The sequence below is a fragment of the Haliotis rufescens genome, unplaced genomic scaffold (assembly GCF_023055435.1).
Source record: "Haliotis rufescens isolate VD_foot unplaced genomic scaffold, xgHalRufe1.0.p SCAF_17, whole genome shotgun sequence".
NCBI lineage: Eukaryota > Metazoa > Mollusca > Gastropoda > Lepetellida > Haliotidae > Haliotis > Haliotis rufescens.
Window position 1 is genome coordinate 5497711 of NW_025963857.1, and position 24323 is coordinate 5522033.

The 24323-nt window shown below is 40.7% G+C and overlaps 1 protein-coding gene across 1 annotated transcript; it reads left to right on the plus strand.

Annotated features, from left to right (window-relative positions):
- Positions 1-174: 174 nt before the first annotated feature.
- On the plus strand, positions 175-20075 carry LOC124124610 (probable tubulin polyglutamylase TTLL9). Its single transcript, XM_048397446.1, has 14 exons — positions 175-563; positions 1502-1545; positions 2302-2388; positions 3951-4062; positions 6973-7058; positions 7995-8028; positions 8746-8880; positions 9817-9951; positions 10456-10543; positions 11186-11307; positions 12223-12356; positions 15017-15130; positions 18051-18178; positions 18451-20075. The coding sequence occupies exons 1-14, from the start codon at positions 537-539 to the stop codon at positions 18522-18524; spliced, it is 1320 nt and encodes a 439-aa protein (XP_048253403.1). The 5' UTR covers positions 175-536; the 3' UTR covers positions 18525-20075.
- Positions 20076-24323: the final 4248 nt, after the last annotated feature.

Below are 24323 nucleotides of genomic sequence, written 5' to 3' on the forward strand. Positions count from 1 at the left end.
GCAAAAATTGCCCCCTGAAACGTCTATATAACTTAAATTCTCAATCCTGTACTAAAATTCCTGGTTCATATTGCATATTTAAACACGTGTTAATGATTACAATAGCTAACATTACAGTCTATGCATATTATCTATGTCGTAAAAATATCTCGACTAGTTTCCGGTATAAACAAATGCAAGCATGTGGCAACGAGAAAGTGTCATGTTCGCACAGGAGCACCCGGGAGCGACGTAAACAACACTAATCAGTTATAACAAACATAGAAGTTATCTTTCACCTACTGTGATGCTGCGTGACCGCAAAATACATTAACGTTATCCATTACTGTAGATCGACAGCAGGAAACGTGTTTCTTGACAATTTAATTGCAAGAAATTGAAAAAAAATGTAAGAAATCCCCACAGCACCATTACCCACTTTTTTCGCGAGTCTCAGACTGGGTCCATCATGACGTTACACTGAAACAAACGAAACGATTATTCTCTGTTTGATTAAACAGAAAACACAACTGTGTGACTTCAAACGGGATAAAAACATGAATACCAAACCTGGAACTTCAAAGGTAAATGCTTTTGAGAATTCATTTTGTAAATTCATTTCTTTATATTTACACATTACAAGAAGCAGAGACCATTTTTATAAGGGCAATATATATAAAAAGGAACAGTTCAGATATTTAACATGCTGAATAAAACATTTGATTGTATTTCATGCATCATAATTATGTTAAATAGCTGTGTTATCACGTTTACCTGCAAGGTATTACCACAGACTTATCATAATTTTATATTATATAAGTCTGTGGTTTACCTAGATAATAGATTTACAATAACTGATACACTAAGGAAAGTAGTATTTGGAATATCAACATGATGACACTCCAAGTTGGTGCGCAAATTCGTGTCACAACGAACTTTCCATATCTGTCATGTTCCACGAATTCCAAGAATTGCAATGAATGTGAAGCTTGCAGCCATTCAGTACTACCACTGATTCATGTTCGATGTTGTTATAAACTCCAAAATATAATGGTGTCCACGTTTGAAAGAATGGGACCTTGGTGCATCACTGTACAAATTTAACTGGGTAGTGAGTGAGTTAAAATTTAACGTCACATCGTCAGTATTTCTGCAATATTGTGACGATAGAAAGTCATACGTTATAATAACAACTATATTTAAACTGTATTAAAACCTGTTGCCGAAAGACAGTACAAATAACTAGATTATCACAGATCAACATTTCGAGTTAATGGTATTATGTCCAAACAGATCATGTCTCTGTATTTGTCTCAATTAGCATGTAGGGTAATTTGCATTTTTATTTCAGAAATGATATAAGAGAGAAATAAAACACCTGTTCACGGGTAAAAGTTTGTCAGGTGCTGACATTGTAGTTATCATCATAAAAAAAGATATCTTGATCCAACCACTACCTGCACTTGTTATTATTACTTTAATCATACGTGTCACATGTGTTTTCTGTATTTACGTTCCTCAGGTCATAGGTCAAAGCCGATATCCAAGACCAAGGGCTGTCATAACGTAAGTAACATTTAACAATGTTTAATGATATTACATGTAAGTAAATTAGAGATGCGAAGTCAGATTTTAATAACATATATTTTCTTTGATATGGAGAATCAATATTTATTACTGACCCTGGAGATATCAGCTATTAAACTAAATGAATATCCACTAATGTTATTTGGCTATCAATGAAATAATTAGACAACCAGTAGATGCTTGCCGTAAAAGGCGACTATGCTTGTCGTAAGAGGCGACTAATGGGATCGGGTGGTCAGACTCGCTGACTTGGTTGATGCTAGTCATCGATCCCAACTCATGATATTAATCACTGGATTGTTTGGTCCAGACTCGATAATACTTAGTCCACACTTAGAATACACTTAGTATACTCGATCACCAATGACATATCTAAATGTACAAATGTTTAGTATCCTTCAAGATGGGGTGGGTGCATGCCCCTCGGTACCACTCCCTCCACATCCTCATCATGGAACAGGGATGGGCTAAGCATTAAATGTGAAACATACTCTCGAGTCTAAACAAAGCTTTTATTAATTGAACATTTAGACAAAAAGTATCAAAAATGGTCAGAAAAAGACCTGTGCTATGGAAATAACGCAAATTTGATATAAAAATTGTATCAAGCTTTTGAAAGGCATTTAGAAGTGATGCACATAAGGATGAGAATTTATGGATGTCAACTTCTTTATTATGCGGCACACAACGTTTCGCAGTATAAACTTATTGTGGTTTTACATCCATCTGTTTCAGGGACCGAGAAATCCGCTACAGGTGTTCCCTGCAGAACACAATCAGCGAGGTATTGCGGGATCGACCAGGGTGGCAGGAGGTTATAGGGTATGTACAAGACATCAACCTTATTGCCTCTAAACTTTTGGTGTAAGAATATGTTGTTTCTCAAGGACTGGTCATTTATTATAAGGGGGGTGGCGGTGAAATTGGTCTTAGGACTGTATTATATTTTTTTTGGCCCACCTCACCCACCCCTCCATTTTTTATGCTCCCCTAAATACTTGTAATAGTTTTCTATGACCCGATCCTCCCTATAATAAATCACTACTACCTAAATAAAGTTCAATTTTATGATGTTTTTTTCTAAAAAAATGGAACCCCCCTCCCCTATTCCCTCACAATCTTTTACCATGTTTACAGACAGTCTATACCAATCCCCCTTCATCTCTAGCGGTCTATACTCATCCCCTCTTCAGGTCCAACAGCCTATACTCATCCCCCCTTCAGCTCTAGCAGCCTATACTCATCCCCCCTTCAGCTCTAGCAGCCTATACTTATCCCCTTGCCAGCTCTATCAGTCTATACTTATCCCCTTGCCAGCTCTATCAGTCTATACTCACCCCCTCTTCAGGTCCATCAGCCTACACTCATCCCCTTTTCAGCTCTATCAGCGTATACTCTTCCCCTCTTCAGCTCCAGCAGTCTATACTCATCCCCTCTTCAGCTCTAGCAGTCTATACTCATCCCCTAGCTCCAGCAGTCTATACTTATCGCCCCTTCAGCTCTAGCAGCATATACTTGTAATATAGAGTACTTGTGCAAAGGAATACTTGTAATATAGAATACTTGTACTAAAGAATACTTGTAATATAGAATACCTGTACTAAAGAATGCTTGTAATATAGAACACTTGTACTAAAGAATACTTATACTAAAGAATACTTGTACTAAAGAATACTTGTACTATTGAATACTTGTACTATAGAATGCTTGTACTAAAGAATACTTGTACTATTGAATACTTGTATAAAGAATACTTGTACTAAAGAATACTTGTAATATAGAATGTTGTACTATAGAATACTTGTATAAAGAATACGTGTATAAAGAATACTTGTAATATAGAATACTTGTAATATAGAATACTTGTACTAAAGAATAATTGTAATATAGAATACTTGTACTAAAGAATACTTGTAATACAGAATACTTGTACCATAGAATGCTTGTACTATTGAATGCTTGTAGTATAGAATGCTTGTACTAAAGAATACTTGTACTATTGAATACTTGCATAAAGAATACTTGTACTAAAGAATACTTGTACTATAGAATGTTGTACTATAGAATACTTGTAATATAGAATACTTGTACTAAAGAATACTTGTAATATAGAATACTTGTACTAAAGAATACTTGTAATACAGAATACTTGTACTATAGAATGCATGTACTATAGATTACTTGCACTATAGAACACTTGTATTACTGAATACTTGTACCATAGAATGCTTGTACTATTGAATGCTTGTACTATAGAATGCTTGTACTATTGAATACTTGTACTATAGAATGCTTGTACTATAGAATACTTGTTCTATTCAATGCTTGTACTATATAATGCTTGTACTATATAATACTCGTACTATATAATACTTGTTCTGTAGGGAAGGTGAGTGGGACTTCTACTGGTGTGACCGTGAGTGGCTACATCAGAACTATGACACCACCTTCCTGCATGAACATCAGAGGATCCTGCACTTCAGGAATCACTATGAGGTGAGACTAGGAACAAGTGAATGTTGTGTTACGCCACAGGCATCTTGGAACAAGTGAATGTTGTGTTATGCCACAGGTATCTAGGAACAAGTGAATGTTGTGTTACGCAACAGGTGTCTAGGAACAAGTGAATGTTGTGTTACGCCACAGGTGTCTAGGAACAAGTGAATGTTGTGTTATACCAGAGGCGTCTAGGAATGATTGAATGTTGTGTTACGCCATAGGCGTCTTGGAACAAGTGAATGTTGTGTTATGCCACTGGCGTTTAGGAACAAGTGAATGTTGTGTTACGCCACAGGTGTCTAGGAATGATTGAATGTTGTGTTACGCCACAGGCGTCTAGGAACCACTGAATGTTGTGTTACGCCATAGGTGTGTAGGAACAAGTGAATGTTGTGTTATACCACAGGCGTCTAGGAATGATTGAATGTTGTGTTACGCCATAGGCGTCTTGGAACAAGTGAATGTTGTGTTATGCCACTGGCGTTTAGGAACAAGTGAATGCTGTGTTACGCCACAGGTGTCTAGGAATGATTGAATGTTGTGTTACGCCACAGGCGTCTAGGAACCACTGAATGTTGTGTTACGCCATAGGTGTGTAGGAACAAGTGAATGTTGTGTTATACCACAGGCGTCTAGGAATGATTGAATGTTGTGTTACGCCACAGGTGTCTAGGAACAATTGAATGTTGTGTTACGCCATAGGCGTCTTGGAACAAGTGAATGTTGTATTATGCCACTGGTGTCTAGGAACAAGTGAATGTTGTGTTACGCCACAGGTGTCTAGGAACAAGTGAATGTTGTGTTACGCCACAGGTATCTAGGAACAAGTGAATGTTGTGTTACGCCACAGGCGTCTATGAACAAGTGAATGTTGTGTTACGCCACACGTGTCTCTTGGAACGATTGAATGTTGTGTTACACCATAGGCGTCTAGAAACAAGTGAATGTTGTGTTACGCCACAGGTGTCTAGGAACAAGTGAATGTTGTGTTACGCCACATGCGTCTAGGAACGATTGAATGTTGTGTTACGCCACAGGTGTCTAGGAACATTGAATGTTGTGTTACGCCACTGGTGTCTAGGAACGATTGAATGTTGTGTTACAGCACAGGCGTCTAGAAACAAGTGAATGTTGTGTTACGCCACAGGTGTCTAGGAACAAGTGAATGTTGTGTTACGCCACATGCGTCTAGGAACGATTGAATGTTGTGTTACGCTACAGGTGTCTAGGAACATTGAATGTTGTGTTACGCCACTGGTGTCTAGGAACGATTGAATGTTGTGTTACAGCACAGGCGTCTAGAAACAAGTGAATGTTGTGTTACGCCACAGGCGTCTCGGAACAAGTGAATGTTGTGTTACGCCACAGGTGTCTAGGAGCATTGAATGTTGTGTTACACCACTGGTGTCTAGGAACAAGTAAATGTTGTGTTACACCACTGGTGTCTAGGAACAAGTGAATGTTGTGTTACACCACTGGTGTCTAGGAACAAGTGAATGTTGTGTTACGCCACTGGCGTCTAGGAACGATTGAATGTTGTGTTACAGCACAGGCGTCTAGAAACAAGTGAATGTTGTGTTACGCCACAGGCGTCTAGGAACAAGTGAATGTTGTGTTACGCCACAGGTGTCTAGGAACAAGTGAATGTTGTGTTACACCACTGGTGTCTAGGAACAAGTGAATGTTGTGTTACGCCACAGGTGTCTAGGAACAAGTGAATGTTGTGTTACGCCACAGGTGTCTAGGAACAAGTGAATGTTGTGTTACACCACTGGTGTCTAGGAACAAGTGAATGTTGTGTTACACCACTGGTGTCTAGGAACAAGTGAATGTTGTGTTACGCCACTGGTGTCTAGGAACGATTGAATGTTGTGTTACAGCACAGGCGTCTAGAAACAAGTGAATGTTGTGTTACGCCACAGGCGTCTAGGAACGATTGAATGTTGTGTTACGCCACAGGTGTCTAGGAACATTGAATGTTGTGTTACACCACTGGTGTCTAGGAACGATTGAATGTTGTGTTACACCACTGGTGTCTAGGAACAAGTAAATGTTGTGTTACACCACTGGTGTCTAGGAACAAGTGAATGTTGTATTATGCCACTGGTGTCTAGGATCAAGTGAATGTTGTGTTACGCCACAGGTGTCTAGGAACGATTGAATGTTGTGTTACGCTACTGGTTTCTAGGAACAATTGAATGTTGTGTTACACCACAGGCGTCTAGGAACAAGTGAATGTTGTGTTACACCACTGGTGTCTAGGAACAAGTGAATGTTGTGTTACGCCACTGGTTTCTAGGAACGATTGAATGTTGTGTTACACCACAGGAATCTGGAGGTAGATTTAATCATGATTACAGATGACACAAGAACTCATATGATGTCAACAGTCATCTGTTATCTTCTCAAGGCCACAATGAATCATTTAGTAGATTTTCATCCACTTTGAAAAAAAATGTGAATCTTTCACTTTTCAACAAAGTGTAGAGAAACTATCGACTTCTTGGGGACAATGAAATGAGGGCGGGGGGAGGTGTGGGTGTGTTTTTTTTCCCTGTTTACCAGCAATGAGATTTAGGCAACGTTAGTTTGTTTGCATCAGAATTATTTCAGCCATATAGAGACCCATGGTTATGAAGGAGTGACACAAAGTTTATCATGTTGTCAGTGTTCATAGGAGATTTTTCCCTTAATAAATCTCTCAAATATAGGCTATAAATTAAAACCAAATGACAATGGGAATTCAAATTCAGGAAGCAAAGTAAACATATTTTCAGTGAAAGACATCTATCTGTAACCATTATCCAACATGTGAAACAATAACAAATCAGAAGACACAATGCCATGGGGTCAGGGACTGCAGTGGTTCATTGTTTTGTGAACTAATTTGCTTGTCCTGTTTGTTAGCTTACGAGAAAGAATTTGATGGTGAAGAATTTGAAGAGGCTTCGCAAACTAGTGGAAAGAGAACATGGCAAGCTAGAGGCTCAGAGGTAAGTAGTCGGGGAATTGTGTTGTTAGCATGATGATGATGATGATGATGATGATGATGGTGATGATAATGGTGGTGGTGGTGTTGATGATGATGGTGGTGGTGGTGTTGGAGGTGATCAAGATAATGATGATGGTGATGATGGCCCAGTTGTCTTAGGCGCCACAATTCGCTGTACAGAGTTGCATCCCTTGTACGCGCTAGAAACCTATGATTGTGGGTTTGAATCCCGGTTTACCCCGATCTTGTTTCAAGGTTTGTCAGCTGCATCTGGATCACCTGAATCACTTCGGGCTTTCCTCCCACATCAAGCTGACATGCCGTGATATAACTGAAATACTGTTAAAAGTGGCGTTAAACCCAACTCACTCTTGTTGAACTGATTTCTTCTTTTTCAAACTTCAAGCATCAAAGGCTTGGTCTATGGTTTTGTGAAATTATGTCTTCTTAGAATGGTTGAGGGATTTGAAGGCTCCCAACAACATTGGCTTGTTTATTTCTCAGGGTTTTACCTTGGCCTACAAAACTAGGGGTCCAGTGGACACCCAAATACTAATTTCAAGGGTCCATACAGGAAATATGAGGGTCCTTTAAATTAATGAAATGCTGTCGTTAACTGAATTATAAGATTTAATAAATACTTTAATTACAGGAAGTTTACTTTTCTTGTCAAGAATTTGGTACAATGAACATTATAGTGCATTCCTCAGGATGCAAATATATTTTTTTCTGCATCCATTATATACATTTGTGCATACTGGACGCACATTTCTGCGTCGTGTAAAACCCTGATCACTTAACAATCAGTTTGGGCAAGTAGGGTCATTGAAGGAACTATCAGAATCTACATTTCCCCATAACATTAGAACAAGGTAGATTTAAAAGTATTACCCTTAGGTAATTCCGTTTTCATTTTTTCTTCAATTTTTGTTTTCAGCTTTGACTTCTACCCAACAACATATGAGTTGCCAGTAAGTATTGTCAATCACTGTAAGTTCGGACGCGGGGCTGAGTGGGCAAGCGAACAAAAGCGCAACAGAGTTGTCACTACCCCTAGTGTACAGTACAAACACCCTGTGCACTCAAAACAACCAACTTGTCTGATGGTAGATGGTGGGAACACAAATGCGTACATACCCCCAGAACACAAGTACAGTGTATTAAAATGTGTGGTTTCACCCTGGGCAAGTGCCTCAGATTAAATGTGACTCTGTTCACCCAAGGGGGGGCACGGGTGGCCCAGTCGTCTAAGGCGCCGCGATTCGCTGTGCAGAGTTGCGTCCCTTGGACACGCCAGAAACCTATGATTGTGGGTTCGAATCCCAGTTTGCCCCGATTAAGTTTCTAGGTTTGTCAGCACCATACCCGTGCTCGTGGGTTTCACCGAAGTGGTAAAAGTCGGAGACCTGCATCACTTGGGGCTTTCCTCCCACATTAAGCTGACACGCCGTGATATAACTGGAATATTGTTGAAAGTGGCATTAAACCCAACTCACTCACTCACTCATTCGTTCTGGATGACCTCATTTTGATGTTTATGACACCAAGTTTATAACATAGGTTTATCTCATCAGTAACAACAATCATTAGGGCACAGTGAGGTGGTGAGGTGGGTGGAGATGTAAACATCCCATTGATGTACATGATGAATCTTCATGAATCCCTGTGTTCCTTGTTGTCTTCTTCAGTCGGAGTACCACATCTTCGTGGAGGAGTTCAAGAAGAGCCCTGGGGTGGTGTGGATCATGAAACCAGCTGCCAAGTCCCAGGGGAAAGGCATCTTCCTGTTCCGTAGACTTAAGGACATCATGGACTGGAGAAAGGTAGACAAGCAATGTCTGATGGGGGCACGGTTGGTCCAGTAGGCTAAGGTGCATGTTCTTGGTCTATGAGTCATTGGTTTGAATCCCAGATGTGTTCTGATTATGATCCTTGGTTTGTCAGCAGCATGCAGTGAGTGCATTACTTCAGGATCCCCCCACCCCCAACACACACACACACACACACACACACACACACACACACACACACACACACACACACACACACTTCCATCTTCCTGAGGCAAGGGTGTTAACTATGTTAACTACAAAAGTCCAGTTTCCACCACTCTGGAATTTCGTGGCTCGATCATAGCACCATCATTCTATGTCCCTCCTACTGACCAATCAGAATCCACCAATCATATCACTTGCATTTGCTTAAAACAAAATGGCTGTGCCCAGTCCATCGATCTGAACGAAAATCAAGATCTATGATAAAACATGTCTTACCTCGGGAAGTGCATCAAATCACATGAGCACCTTGATAAAAACATGAAAGATTTAGAAAATATCTGTCAACGCCCAGGTACACATGCTTTGCAAATCCTGCAATCGATGGAAATCTGCACATTGAAATCTATGTTGATGTCTAGTTCGTTGCGCGATTTTGATTGGACTATGCATAGACTCGAGTCCAACCAAAATGTAACTCTGGAATTTCAGCCTAGTTCGGCAAGGTGGGAAACTGGACTTTTACATTCAGTTAACTCCCTTGCCTCAGGAAGATGCCCCACATCAAGCTGACACGCCATGATATAACTGTACTGTTCTTACAGCAGGTAACCAAACTCAATCACTCACCAATATTGACATTTTACGTTTTTCAACCTCTGGTAAAAAAATTGTGTGTACAGGACAACCAAGATTATTCAGAAAAAACCTGCATCACTTCGGGCTTTCCTCTCACATGATGCAACTTTTCATTGTACTTTGTAGGGGCAGTACCAGCCAGTGTCCGACCCCAACGTACGAGAGGGCCCTGAACTGTATGTTGTACAGCGGTATATTGAGGACCCCTATCTGATTGGTGGACGCAAGTTTGACATCCGAGTCTATGTTCTAGTTTTATCTGTAAGTAAATAGAATCTACATACTTTGTGCTGTCAAGAAAGCCTTTTTGTCCAATTCGATTGAGTTCAGTGTTGTTGTTTTTTTATTCTCTGTTTAAGCAAACAAACTAATCGGAACAGCAGATCTTATGTCTGTATCTAGAAAATGAACTTAAATGGGCAGTTCCGAATGGAGAATAATTAAAGCAGCACTATGTCATGGATATATTTTAACCTGTCATTTCTGAGCACCATCGCATCAACTCCCATATGGAATACTTTTTGAGGAACATTTGTGTTTTGTTCTGTCCTGATCAAGATTTTCACATCGAGGACAGAGGCAGGCAAAGTTCACTTTGAGTTCACCTTCTATCGAGGATTTGTCAGATATTGATGGAGAGAGGTATCAAATCAAAGTGCTGTTATTACCCTGGTCAATGGATTGTATTGGAACAAAGTTTCTTTCCCAGCCCTGCTTTTCATGTTTGCTTTTGTTGTTTGTTTCAAGTCTGTCTTTGTGTTTCAGTACAACCCCTTGAAGGTGTGGCTGTACCGAGATGGGTTTGCCCGTTTCTCCAACACCAGGTTCTCGCTAGACTCCATTGAAGATGCATGTATCCTTCTAAAGTTCTTAGGTTTAAATCTTCAGCGGCTTATTCCTTAAAGGGCAGGTCAGATTAGATGTTCATCACAAGCTTGTCGTAAGATGCGTTTCAATGGATAGGGTGGTCAGATTTAGTGACCTGAGTGATTGTGTGTCCTCATACTCTGATGTTGTGTGCAATATCAAACACAGGGTTTTACTTGATGTGTAATTCCTCGTATTTGACACAATAATTACCTGAAATATTCAAAAGAGGTTTTCATTATGAGTTGTAACTGACACAATAATTTTTGCAAAGGAAATCTAAATTGAGACTGAGTATTTACAATATTTATTTACACATACTGACCGATTATCCGCTAGTTTACAAATCTAAAAAAAACTTTCAGAATAAAATGAGACTGAAATAACTTTCATAAAATAGAGACTTGGAATTTCCACAATCTATTTATAGATCAGTGTCACAATGTGTAACTGGCTTGACAACACACCAGCCAATCAGCTGTGAGTATTTCTGTCCAGTGCAGTCACTATGACTGCACGGCAGGCATATTTAACTGATTCTGGTCATTAGGATGCTGAGTTTTAATGTACATTATCAACATGTACAGTGTTGTTCTGGTATTGCCCACAATGACCTTGACCTATCCAGATGTTCATCTGACCAACGTAGCGGTGCAGAAGACAGCACCAGATTATGATCCAGAGAGAGGCTGCAAATGGTCCACGCGACAACTTCGGAAATACCTTTCTGCAAAGCATGGTGTTGAAGATGTAAGCATCAACTACTCAAGTCACAAAGTGGACAAAATCATTCGGGAGCACTCATGTGGACAGTAACATGTTTGTTTGTTTGTTGTTTAACGCCACACTCAGCAATATTCCAGCTATATGATGGCAGTCTGTAAATAATCAAGTCTGGACCAGACAATCCAGTGTCATCATGAGCATCGATCACAATTGGGATACAATGACATGCATTAGCCAAGTCAACGAGCCTGACCAACCGATCCTGTTAGTCGCCTCTTATGACAAGCATAGTCGCCTTTTACGGCAAGCATGGGTTGCTTAAAGGGTCACAGTAACATGTGATAGGTCCGGAAGCACTCCTCATGCCTTCAGGATCCACACAGCCTCGTCTTACCAGAAGACGTTGAATGATGGTACTTGTTGTTACCCTGTCTGGTGTTCGGTATTAAGGGGCTAAAACAAGCAGCGGTTGGCTCGGAGTCAGTTTACTTTGTCTGAATGGGGTATTCATGTAAAACTGTGGCATGGTATCTCAGTGAGCTAGCACTTTAAATTGGCTTCAGTCCAGACTAGTACAAGCAGCCACACAAACACACACACATACATGCATGTCACTATATAAGTGCAGTAATCTTGGATGCGATGTTAAACCCCATCTCACCTCACCTCACCCCACCTCACCTCACCTCACCTCCAGGATCCACAAGTGGAGCTTCTGTTCTACTGCTGAAGGCAGCTCAGATGACCCTGAGTATGAGGCACTACAGTTGTACTCAGTTGTGTCCCTTAGGAATGCCAGGATCTGTTGGTCATGGTTCAAATCCCTGATTGGTCACATCTATGATACTTTGTCATGTGACATTATATATGCCTTAATTTTACTTCTCTTTTCTTTTTTTTAATTTAACATGATCTGGATATTTCTAATTCTCTGTACAGGTGAAGAATCTGTTCAAGAACATTGACACCATGATCATCAAATGTCTACAGAGTGTTCAGAAGATCATGATCAATGACAAACACTGCTTTGAGATGTACGGTTACGATGTGCTCTTGGACTCTCAACTGAAGCCGTGAGTACATCAGTGGAGGTCACGGGTCATCAGAACCCCAAGCTTGTTTTAACCAAAAAACGAATTTGGAAGTCAAAATTGACAATGACCGACACTGTTTTGAGGTGTCTGGTCACTATGTGCTGTTGGGTCCCAAACTCAAGGGGTTGGTCGGGTAGCCTAGTGGTTAAAGCGTTCGCTCGTCACGCCGAAAACCCGGGTTCGATTCCCGGCATGGGTACAATGTGTGAAGCCTATTTCTGGTGCCCCCCGCCGTGATATTGTTGGAATATTGTGAAAAGCGGCGTAAAACCAAAACTCACTCACTCACTCCAAATTCAAGCAGTCCGTACTGTCGTCAGATCACCCAGTGGGGCACAATATGCACAGTATGACTCTATTTTATTGCGGTATTGGTAAATCTGGTAATCCAATCCCCCTGTCGACTGTTTACTTATGCAAATCTATATAATATATCATTGCTTAATCGAATACTTGACTTTTTGCTGTATGTCATGGCTACTCATTAGTATACACGTTAACTTTTTTATGATAGTTTCTGGAATATTTTTTAAGTGGAATTACCCCTACCTCCATTTGAAATTGGTTAGACAAGAATCCATCTGTTTAGATGAAATCCCTAGACCCAACCTAGGTCGTATGCATAATTTATAACAATAATGGCTTTAGTCCCGGCAACTTCCAAACTTTTGGGAAGTTGTGATCTATCGGACCGTCATTCAGGCGATGTTTCTGACCGATCACGATCTGAAAAATACTGTCATGAAAGTGTATCCTGTGGATAAGCTGACCCCTTTCTACAGAATCTTTTTTCTTGTCCTCAAAATTCGGCTTATCTGCAGACATATATGGTACTGATTACGCATAATCCAAGACAGGAAGTGATGTAAAGCACACCACAACAAAATAGCCTGAGTTGCCTGCCCTTGAGTTGCTTATGACTGGTACTTTGTTTACCAAACTCGGTAAAGAAAATCAGCATCGATCAATCCTAATTGATGTGTCATAAAAGTTGAATAAAGAACAAGAAACATTTTGCGTAAAACATATTTAATAGGTTAGTAAGCGTGCACCATTACAATCCATTATTAATCAACTACCGCAATAACATAGTGTACCATCTTACTCAGAACAACAAACGTGTTATAACAGCTGACTAAATTTAGGATTTGGTGGTCAAAATGTAGTGATTGTGTGTCATCAATGGTGTGGGTCATTGTTCATGCTATCACCTACTGGTTTGCTTGGCCCCATCCTCTCTAATCCAGGGTATAATATCTCTGTTCTGTAAGGATAAACACCCTGGCCTCATTTGACATCATGGCTTTTTGTTATGAAGTGACGTCTCCATCACCATCCCTTATCATAAACGTAGACAGGATGTTTCTCGTTCATGATTGTTATCTGATTGGACAGCTACTATTAGTGCCATGTCTTCCGAATAGGGTTCAGCACGGAGTTATGGTAGCGATTGGATCCTCATCATAGAATGGAGATGTAATACAGTGAGTGAGTGAGAATGGTTTTACGCCGCTTTTAGCAATATTCCAGCAATATCACGGCGGGGGACACCAGAAATGGGCTTCACACATTGTACCCATGTCGGGAATCGAACCCGGGTCTTCGGCGGGAAGAGCGAACACTTTAACCACTAGGCTACCCGACCACCCCTGTAATACAGTGGATAGTGGAGGATGTGGAGATTATTTGCCATGTTTACAGACCAGTTGGTTGTAGCTGGGATATTTCAAATTGCAGCATTAAAGAACATTCACTCACCAACTGTAATCAGTTCAACACAAGTACTGTTGAAATATTGATTTTGTATGGACATTTTTAAATTACATATTTGAAGATTAACAAATTACTGAGAAAAATATTTTGCTGTATTCTGGGTCCAAGAACCATTTTGTTACCTGGCAAATGAAATATAATTCTTTTTCAGTTATGGGTTCCAAACAAACTTAATTATTTGGGCGTGCTGAGAAAAAGTGAAAAATCCTTGCATTTAATGATTGGTTTCTAAATCTATGATATGCTGAATGAAAAGTGAGTGAGTGAGTATGGTTTTAGGCTGCTTTTAGCAATATTCCAGCAATATTACGGCGGGGGACACCAGAAATGGGCTTCACACATTGTACCCATGTCGGGAATCGAACCCGGGTCTTCGGCGTGAATAGAGCGAACGCTTTAACCACTAGGCTACCCGACCGCCCCCTGAATGAAAAGAGTTAGTATTTAGCCTGAAGATAAAAAGCAATGAATTTGATTTAACTTCAGTCTAACAATTGGTCAGGTTATCCCATCGCAACTCTTTTCTCAAGGGAATCGCCATTGTGGACGTGGCTCATTTGGTCCACAATTAATTGCTGACAACATCTCTGAAAAAGGACCAAAAGGTTCAACTAGAAATTTACGGTTTTGAACTTGTTTAATGAAGACTAAGTGTTCGTTATTCACATGGCTTCACTGCCTGGCTGCAATACTTCTCCTTTGCCTGATTGCAGATACCCAGACGATTGAACATCGATGTCAGTAGCTTCATGAATATTAAAGTTTTTCAGGACATTTCCTCTGATCTTATTGTTTCTTGCCACTAAATCTTATAATTGACCCTCTCCTTGGCCAAGTAATCACTTAGTACATTTCCTTTGAACTAGCTGGCTCATCGAGATCAATGCATCACCATCGCTGACAGCAAGTGGGAAAGACGATTACGACCTGAAGTATGGCCTTCTCACAGATCTCCTAAATGTGCTGGATCTCGAGAACAGGTGACAATCAGTGTGTTTTATACTTCTGTATGTCTGTGGTGCTCTGTTGGCTGGTTGTAGGTCATGGTCCTCCTTGTATACGATAAAACACGCTTCCGAGGTTTTACTTGAAAATGTAAAACTGTGAGCATGGGAAAACACACAAGGCATGTTTTATCCAACTTATGAACCGATTCAATGCAAGAAATACAAGAAAAAATACGAAAACATCGACATGCCTTATAGTGAAACAAATCAGTATATCGCAGTATAAAAGGAATTCACGCAAAGCGTGCAGGAAGCAGTCATGACATGACAAACAGAACAACTTCTCATCACCTGCCCCAGTAGCTCAGTGGGAAAACAGTGGGTTACAAAACTTAACATGATATGTGAGGTTGCAGGTCATGGAATTTTCATGTCAATAAAAAGTTTTGACTTTTAACCAATCATCAAACACAATTGTGTTTACATCAAGAGGCAAGTTTGAAGCCCATTTGAAGCCCATTTGTGGTGCCCCCAGTCGTGATATTGCAGGAATTGCAGGAATATTGCTAAAAGTGGCATAAAAGCATAGTCACTCACTCACTCATTCATGACTGTTAATCTGTCATGGCGGGTGTTCCTTAACTTCATTTGTGTGGTATATATGTATATGTCAATTCAACATTTGATGATTACCCTAAGACAACATATCAGTTTGACAGAAGTCATTAATTATAACTTAACACCATGACAGAATTGGGCACTAGCTCACTGAACATTGTCACTAGGTGGGATCAAGTGACGCTCTTTTAGGTGGGATCATGCAACACTCTTTGAGGTGGCATCAAGTGACGCTCTTTTAGGTGGGATCATGCAACACTCTTTTAGGTGGCATCAAGCGACACTCTTTGAGGTGGCATCAAGTGACACTCTTTTAGGTGGCATCAAGCGACACTCTTTTAGGTGGCATCAAGTGACGCTCTTTTCGGTGGCATCAAGTGACGCTCTTTTCGGTGGCATCAAGCAACACTCTTTTAGGTGGCATCAAGTGACGCTCTTTTAGGTGGCATCAAGCAACACTTTTTTAGGTGGCATCATGCAACACTCTTTTAGGTGGCATCAAGTGACTCTCTTTTAGGTGGCATCAAGCAACACTCTTTTAGGTGGCATCATGCAACACTCTTTTAGGTGGGATCATGCAACTCTCTTTTAGGAAGCATCAAGCAACACTCTTTTAGGTGGCATCAAGCAACACTCTTTTAGGTGGCATCAAGCAACTCTCTTTAAGGAAGCATCAAGCAACACTCTTTTAGGTGGCATCAAGCAACACGCTCTTAGGTGGCATCAAGCAACTCTCTTTAAGGAAGCATCAAGCAACACTCTTTTAGGTGGCATCAAGCAACTCTCTTTTAGGTGGCATCATGCGACACTCTTTTAGGTGGCATCAAGCAACACTCTTTTAGGAAGCATCAAGCAACACTCTTTTAGGTGGCATCAAGCAACTCTCTTTTAGGTGGCATCAAGCAACACTCTTTAAGATGGCATCATGCGACTCTCTTTTAGGTGGCATCAAGCAACTCTCTTTAAGGAAGCATCAAGCAACACTCTTTAAGGTGGCATCAAGCAACTCTCTTTTAGGTGGCATCAAGCAACACTCTTTTAGGTGGCATCAAGCAACTCTCTTTAAGGAAGCATCAAGCAACACTCTTTTAGGTGGCATCAAGCAACACTCTTTTAGGTGGCATCAAGCAACGCTCTTTTAGGTGGCATCATGCAACACTCTTTTTGGAAGCATCATGTGACACTCTTTTAGGTGGCATCAAGTGACTCTGTTTTAGGTGTCATCAAGCGACGCTCTTTTAGGTGTCATCAAGCGAAACTCTTTTAGGTGTCATCAAGCGACACTCTTTTAGGTGTCATCAAGTGACACTCTTTTAGGTTGGATCATGCAACACTTTTTTAGGAAGCATCAAGCAACTCTCTTTTAGGTGTCATCAAACGACACTCTTTTAGGTGGCATCAAGCAACGCTCTTTTAGGTGGCATCATGCGACACTTTTTGTGGAAGCATCAAGCAACTCTCTTTTAGGTGGCATCAAGCGACACTCTTTTAGGTGGCATCAAGCAACACTCTTTTAGGAAGCATCAAGCAACTCTCTTTTAGGTGGCATCAAGCGATGCTCTTTAGGTGGCATCAAGCGACGCTCTTTTAGGTGGCATCAAGCAACACTCTTTTAGGTGGCATCAAGTGACTCTGTTTTAGGTGTCATCAAGCGATGCTCTTTAGGTGGCATCAAGCGACAATCTTTTGGGTGGCATCAAGCGATGCTCTTTTAGGTGTCATTGAGCTGAACTCAATCCAATCATCCTGGAACAAGTTAAGTTGAAAACTTTATATGTCTGCAGTTTAAGACCGTGGGTATTAATAGACTGGTCATATGCCCTCCTGAACCAACTCGTCTTTAACAATATTTCACCAGCCCTTTCAATACCAAGAAACTCTAGCCTACTGCTTTCAAATACTTTTTGAACACATTCTTTGAAATATTGTTTCAGCGATTGCAAGAATAAATCTAAACTGTCAAGTTGTTTAAGGGCTATAATATAATCAGTGGTAAGTGATACATTTTCCTACCAGACAATTAAAAAGGAGCTTTACAGCTTTTGCCTAATTCTAAAGTACCAGTATTTCTAAAAGCCTTGCGCAAATGTGATGTGTGCATTGTCGTTGTGCCTTGGCTGCATATATGAATATTTCTCTAGGGAGACACTCAAAACATTTAACCATGTATACTTTTATGTTGTTGAAAATTAAATGTTATTACCAGCTTGTTTTTTGGTTAAGGCAAATAGAAACATCAAGTTGTGGCAAGTTATGTAGATATGCATTTCCCCAGTGCCCTTTAAACACATGTTAACCCCTTAACTGATAGATTAAGATGTATGGTTGACTTCAGACTGACAGGGAGAGAGAAGCGAATCGGCGGCTGGGATCTGCTGTGGGATGACGGACCCGTTGCAGCAGATGAAGGCAACATGGACTGTAACGGAGGCACCACCATCTACAATGCCAACTCCTTCCTCGGTAACACAAACTACTTCAACTTCTTTACACAATAAATAGCATCAATTCCTTAAAACTTTGTTTCTGTATTCATGGATAGCAATGAGAATATTTGCTTCATTTAGCATCAATTTGTTTAGAAGCAGTTGGCTTTGTTGTCATGCCATAGAAGATACTTCATCTGTGTGATTTGTTTGTGGTCGAGATACATTGTCAATTCACTTCATCTTGTAATTAAGCGGAAAACATTGTGTTTATTAAATCTATATTTACCAATTTCTGTACATCTTCAGGTTGTCAAAATGAGCGCAAGTCCCAACTTAGAGAAACATTCAAGGTGGCCCAGATGGTAAAGAGGCCTCAGTGAGTGCAGACGCCAAAACAACATTCCATAGCAGACGCCAACAAAACACTACAGAACAGATATCAGGCAGATGCCAAGACCACATTACAGAACAGATATCATGCAGATGCCAAGACCGCATTACAGAACAGATATCAGGCAGATGCCAAGACCGCATTACAGAACAGATATCAGGCAGATGCCAAGACCGCATTACAGAACAGATATCAGGCAGATGCCAAGACCACATTACAGAACAGATATCAGGCAAATGCCAAGACCGCATTACAGAACAGATATCAGGCAGATGCCAAGACCGCATTACAGAACAGATATCAGGCAGATGCCAAGACCGCATTACAGAACAGATATCAGGCAGATGCCAAGACCACACTACAGAACAGATATCATGCAGATGCCAAGACCACATTACAGAACAGATATCAGGCAGATGCCAAGACCACATTACAGAGCAGACATCAGGGCAGATGCCAAGAACATGTTACAGAGCAGACATCAGACATCAGAGCACAACACAAAGATGATGACATTGCAGGTTTAAAAAAACATGGTCCATGGAAATGTTTGCAGGTTTTTATGATCTTTGGGTGCCCAAATGTGAAGATTTGTTTGAATGCCTAAACTAGTTTACACAGATCAAGTTAAGTATATTTAACTGTTAATATTTTTTAAACCTATTCCTGAACTTTCAACACTTTGGATTCCTGCCAATGTTTGTTATGGCTATTAAGGCATCCAAATTGTGTGCATTTAAGCTGATACATTGTGTATTGTACTTTATCAGACGTGATGAAGGAGTTGACCTCCGCAGGACAAAGGTGTTTCACAGACAAAGTCATTATTTGGTTAAGGCCGTCAACATTGCTTGTCTACAAAGTCAGTTTTCATAATCAAGTGCAATAGAGGGATAGCAACTCTGATTAAATGTCTAGACAAGGCTGAAGGACACAGCTCACAATCTGTGACTTTCCATCAACAATTATGTCTTACCGAAATTACATGATACGAACAGATCGGCTTGTCTCTTCATACTGCGAACAACACGAAGCATGGCCAAATTTAAGATAAGAAAATATAATCCTCCCTCCCTTTGCGGTCAGTTTTTAAAAAAGCCATGAGAAAGAAGAATTTATTGTTTTTATGGGTTCCTTAACATCAAAATGAGCATGACCTCTCTGATGCCTGTTATTTCTGTGAGAATTAATTTGAGAGGATCCCAAAGGGCCTGACTACTGTGTATATAGACTAGAAGTCTTAAGTTTTGTGCAGTCTCATTAATATCAGATCTTAGTTCTTGCTATTGCTGAACAAAGATCTGGGGACACTTCAGACCGACCTTTCGCCAATTTTGACCAATCAATGGAATGACTGACAAGAAGTCAACATAAGCCAATCAGAAGGCAGCTTTCTCGTGCTTTACAGCACCAGTTTCAATCTGACAACTATGCTTTGAAACATATTTTGACAAATTCTCGATTAAAAAATTGAAAACTGAACAAATTAAAATTCTGGAATGGCTAATAGATGGTCAAGATTGTATGGATTCAGTCATAAAGCCCGTAACTGTCATTCGGAATACCCCATGTTAAATCTTTCAAGGTTGCACGATCAGAAATCACATTCCGACTGTCACTTTCCTCATCTTGGTAAGCGACGCTCTATTGGTTGGATGAAAGGTCGTTCTGACGTGACCCGTAATGGCATGTCCTCAGATCTTTGTTTAGCAGTAGCGAGAACAAAGATCTGATTTTAATGAGATTGGAGTTTTTGAAGACACCGGCAATATCTGGGTTATGTTGACAAGATGTGTTGATGTCCTTGATTGGAGAATATCAGTGTTAATTGCCAGTCCTGTCACATGCAGTCTTGGTTTTGCAATAGGTATACAATGTATTTCACTATCTATAGAACATTGTTTGCTGTGCTATTTTTATGCGATGGGATATATTTTTATGACCAAATAAATTCCTGACACAGGAAATGTAGGTCTTGCCACAGTATATACATGATCTCATTAAGATGATAGAATATTGTTTGAGGGTGCAGTCAGTAATGCCCACCTAAATCACAGTGACCTGTAAATAACTGTCTGGCCAAGGAAACCAGTGGCTGATAGCATGAGCAACAACCCATGCTGTTAGGGCATGATTACTGGGGACCCCAACTGGGGACCTTTTCTGTCCTCCATTCCCCCACCAGGGTCCTATTTTGCCCGCATTCCTCCACCTGGGACCTATTCTGGCTCGTATTCCCCCAGCAGGGACCTATTCTGACCCGCATTCCCCCACTTGGGACCTATTCTGGTCCGCATTCCTTCACTGGGGACCTATTCTGGCCCGCATTCCCCCATTGGGGACCTGCATTCCTCCACTGGGAACCTGCATTCCCCCACTGGGGACCTATTCTGGCCTGCATTCCTCTATTGGGGACCTATTTTGGCCCGCATTCCCCACTGGGGACCTGCATTCCCCAACTGGGGACCTATTCTGTCCTCCATTCCCCCACTGCGGACCTATTCTGGTCCACATTCCTCCACTGGGGACCTATCCTGGTCCACATTCCTCCACTGGGGACCTATTCTGGCCCCCATTCCCCCACTGGGGACCTATTTTGGCCCGCATTCCTCAAGCAGGGACCTATTTGGGCTGCATTCCCCCACTGGGGACCTATTCTAGCCCGCATTCCCCACTGGGGACCTATTCTAGTCCATATTCCCCAAAGGGGATTTCATTGAAGTGTTCTGACATGGTAGGGATTCTGAGTCAGAATAAATCCCAAGTTACTCACCTTTTGAGTTGATGAATGTGAGAATCAGGTGGTCGTTATTTGTAACCTGGTTGATTGGCTGGTATTGTTGCTCAAGTCTGGTTTGCCAAGCCCAGGATAGACTATTTCAAGGTCGCTGTGTTTAACTTTGTTCATCTGACTGTCCCTTAAAACAACATTCAGTCACTGAGGTGGTTTGTTTGCTCACCTGTTGCAATATAACTCATGTCAGACCACTATCACCTCCAGCATAAATATTTTATCTACTTGATTTGTGCAGTATTTCATTCAACTATGCAATACATTTCATATTGAAGTAATGTTATTGTAACTCATGACATCAAGTGTATCTTCCTTGCCAACTAGAACCACAGTGTACCAGTGATATACACATTGTGTTTGTGTGACTGATCATTTCTTGATCTATGTGAGACTTATTTTGCGCTTTGTTTTAAGAAATTAATGCATCCTTATTGCTTCCTGGCCGAGGAGTCTGAAAGTGGTTAATGTGTTTGCTAATCAGTCAGAATTCAATCAGAATACACACATGTATCGAGTGTACAACACGCATAATAGTATCCCCTACAACAGCTACAAAATAGATAGGACCCGTGAAGATTCCGGGGTAGAACAGGTCTTCAGCAACCCATGCTTGCCGTAAAAGGTGACTATGCTTGTTGTAAAAGGCGACTAACGGGATCGGGTGGTCAGGCTCGCTGACTTGGTTGATGCATGTCATCGATCCCAATTGCGTGGATCGATGCTCATGATACTAATCACTGGACTTTCTGGTCCAGACTCGATTATTTACAGACCGCTGTCATATAGCTGGAATATTGCTGAGTGCGGCGTTAAACAACAAACCAACAACAACAAAATAGATAGAAAGGCATTAAAGTTATAAATAGGAACAGCTTGAATACATGACACTTTTTATGGATAGCAACTTCTTTTATACTTTATCACGACGCTTCACAGCTACATTTTGTGAGCAAGAAGATGCTCTGAAACGTCGTGACAAAGAATAAAAGAAGTTTCTACCAATAAAAAGTGTCATGTATTCATGTTCTCCCAACTTCTAAATGTCTATCAAAGACTTCATGATCACACTGAGTTTCATCCAACTATATAAATGTCTTTATTCCACCAAAGTGGTAACGGTCTAATACCAGCATCACTGTTAAATGTGGCGTTAAACCCAACTCACTCACTCACTCACTAATGTCATTGATTTGATAAAACCAACAATAATTTCATGATCTTTATGTGTGCTTATCCCTTATCAGATCTCCCTATGCATAGTAGGGAGATGCATAAGGACAGTTTAGGAGTCCAAACCACATATTTTGTTAACTCCAATGTATCCTAACCTGCGTGGCTGGACACACTCCCTGTGACATTCGTCACCACTCGCCCCTTTCCGTAACCTGCAAGAAGACTCGTCCCCCTATCGATGAATGTTATGTGCGAAAATACGACAAACCAATCAGAATGCGCATATGATTTCGAGTTCTTTGTCAAATAATTCCTCAGAAATAATTTTTGATTTTACATATGTCTTGCACCTAATAATATACCCAAGACACAGTTAAATGTGTTTAATCATACTGTATAATTCCGCACGTCCCGATGTGTTTTAAATTGCATCTGAAATATATATAAAATATGGAGAAATATATGTGAACCATTACACAACGAGTTGACAATTGTTTTAGGTATGCCCGTTTGCGCTAAGACGGAACCCAGTCGCAAAAATGGCCATGAGAGGGGCACGAGTCGCTATTCGGCTTGTCCCGGAATAACACGAGTTGGTCACGAATGTCCCTGTGAACCAGGGCGCCATTGTACAACACAACCTCAGCGCTTACGACTGTCGTAAGTCTATTTTAAGGTATCGGAGTTACGATCACCTTAGTGCTAAGATCGCTTTGTACAGTGGGGCCCTGGTCTCTACAACAGCTGTAGGGTGGATCGCGCAGATCAGTATGTTCGGACTATGTATTGTCCATAACGAACTGGTAACAAGGTATATATTGTGAATGTTTTTAATAAAACCTGTATTTTTTATACTTCGATTGTTCGTAGTTCTTATTCCGGAATAGACTCTTTATGTACATTAATTATGGTTAAACCATGGAGCACTGATTTGAACTGTATTAAGTGGGATATGATTTGTTTTATATGAACTGTGTAACCTCATCATGAATAGGGGCGGTCGGGTAGCCTAGTGGTTAAAGCGTTCGCTCGTCACGCCGAAGACCCGGTTCGATTCCCGACATGGGTACAATGTGTGAAGCCCATTTCTGGTGTCCCCCGCCGTGATATTGCTGGAATATACCCAAAAGCGGCGTAAAACCATACTCACTCACTCACTCATCATGAATAGTTGGAACGTTTTATTCAATAGTTCATTTGCATTATAATGACATTGATTATAGTTTTATTATATGTTTTTGTTTGTTTGTTGTTTAACGCTGCACTCAGCAATATAACAGCTATATGTCGGAGGTCTGTAAATAATCGAGTCTAGACCAGACAGTCCAGTGATTGACATCATGAGCATCGGTCCACGCCTTTTACGGCAAGCATGGCTTGTTTAAGATCAATTCTAATCAGATGTTGTGGAAAGGCGTAGATGTAGAAGCAATGTCACTGCTGCAACACGAGGCATTGATGTTACAAGGATGCAGGGACACACTGACGTGAGTCGTCCAATATATCCTCCGTGGGGATTGGTCCCAAACAAGATATGCTGATATGCTGGTCGGAGAAGGCGACAAAATAGATCAGGTGGTTAGGCTCATGACTTGGTTACATTCGTCACCACTCGCCCCTTTCCGTAACCAGCAAGAAGACTCGTCCCCCTATCGATGAATGTTATGTGCGAAAATACGACAAACCAATCAGAATGCGCGTATGATTTCGAGTTCTTTGTCAAATAATCCCTCAGAAATAATTTTTGATTTTACATATGTCTTGCACCTAAAAATATACCCAAGACACAGTTAAATGTGTTTAATCATACTGTATAATTCC

What these genes read in the sequence shown, in the direction of transcription:
- LOC124124610 (XM_048397446.1), top strand. Translation starts at nt 537, where the DNA reads ATGAATACCAAACCTGGAACTTCAAAG. An exon ending in ACTTCAGGAATCACTATGAG is followed by an intron (nt 4,063 to 6,972) that starts GTGAGACTAGGA and finishes CCTGTTTGTTAG; the next exon opens with CTTACGAGAAAGAATTTGAT. An exon ending in TCTATGTTCTAGTTTTATCT is followed by an intron (nt 9,952 to 10,455) that starts GTAAGTAAATAG and finishes TTTGTGTTTCAG; the next exon opens with TACAACCCCTTGAAGGTGTG.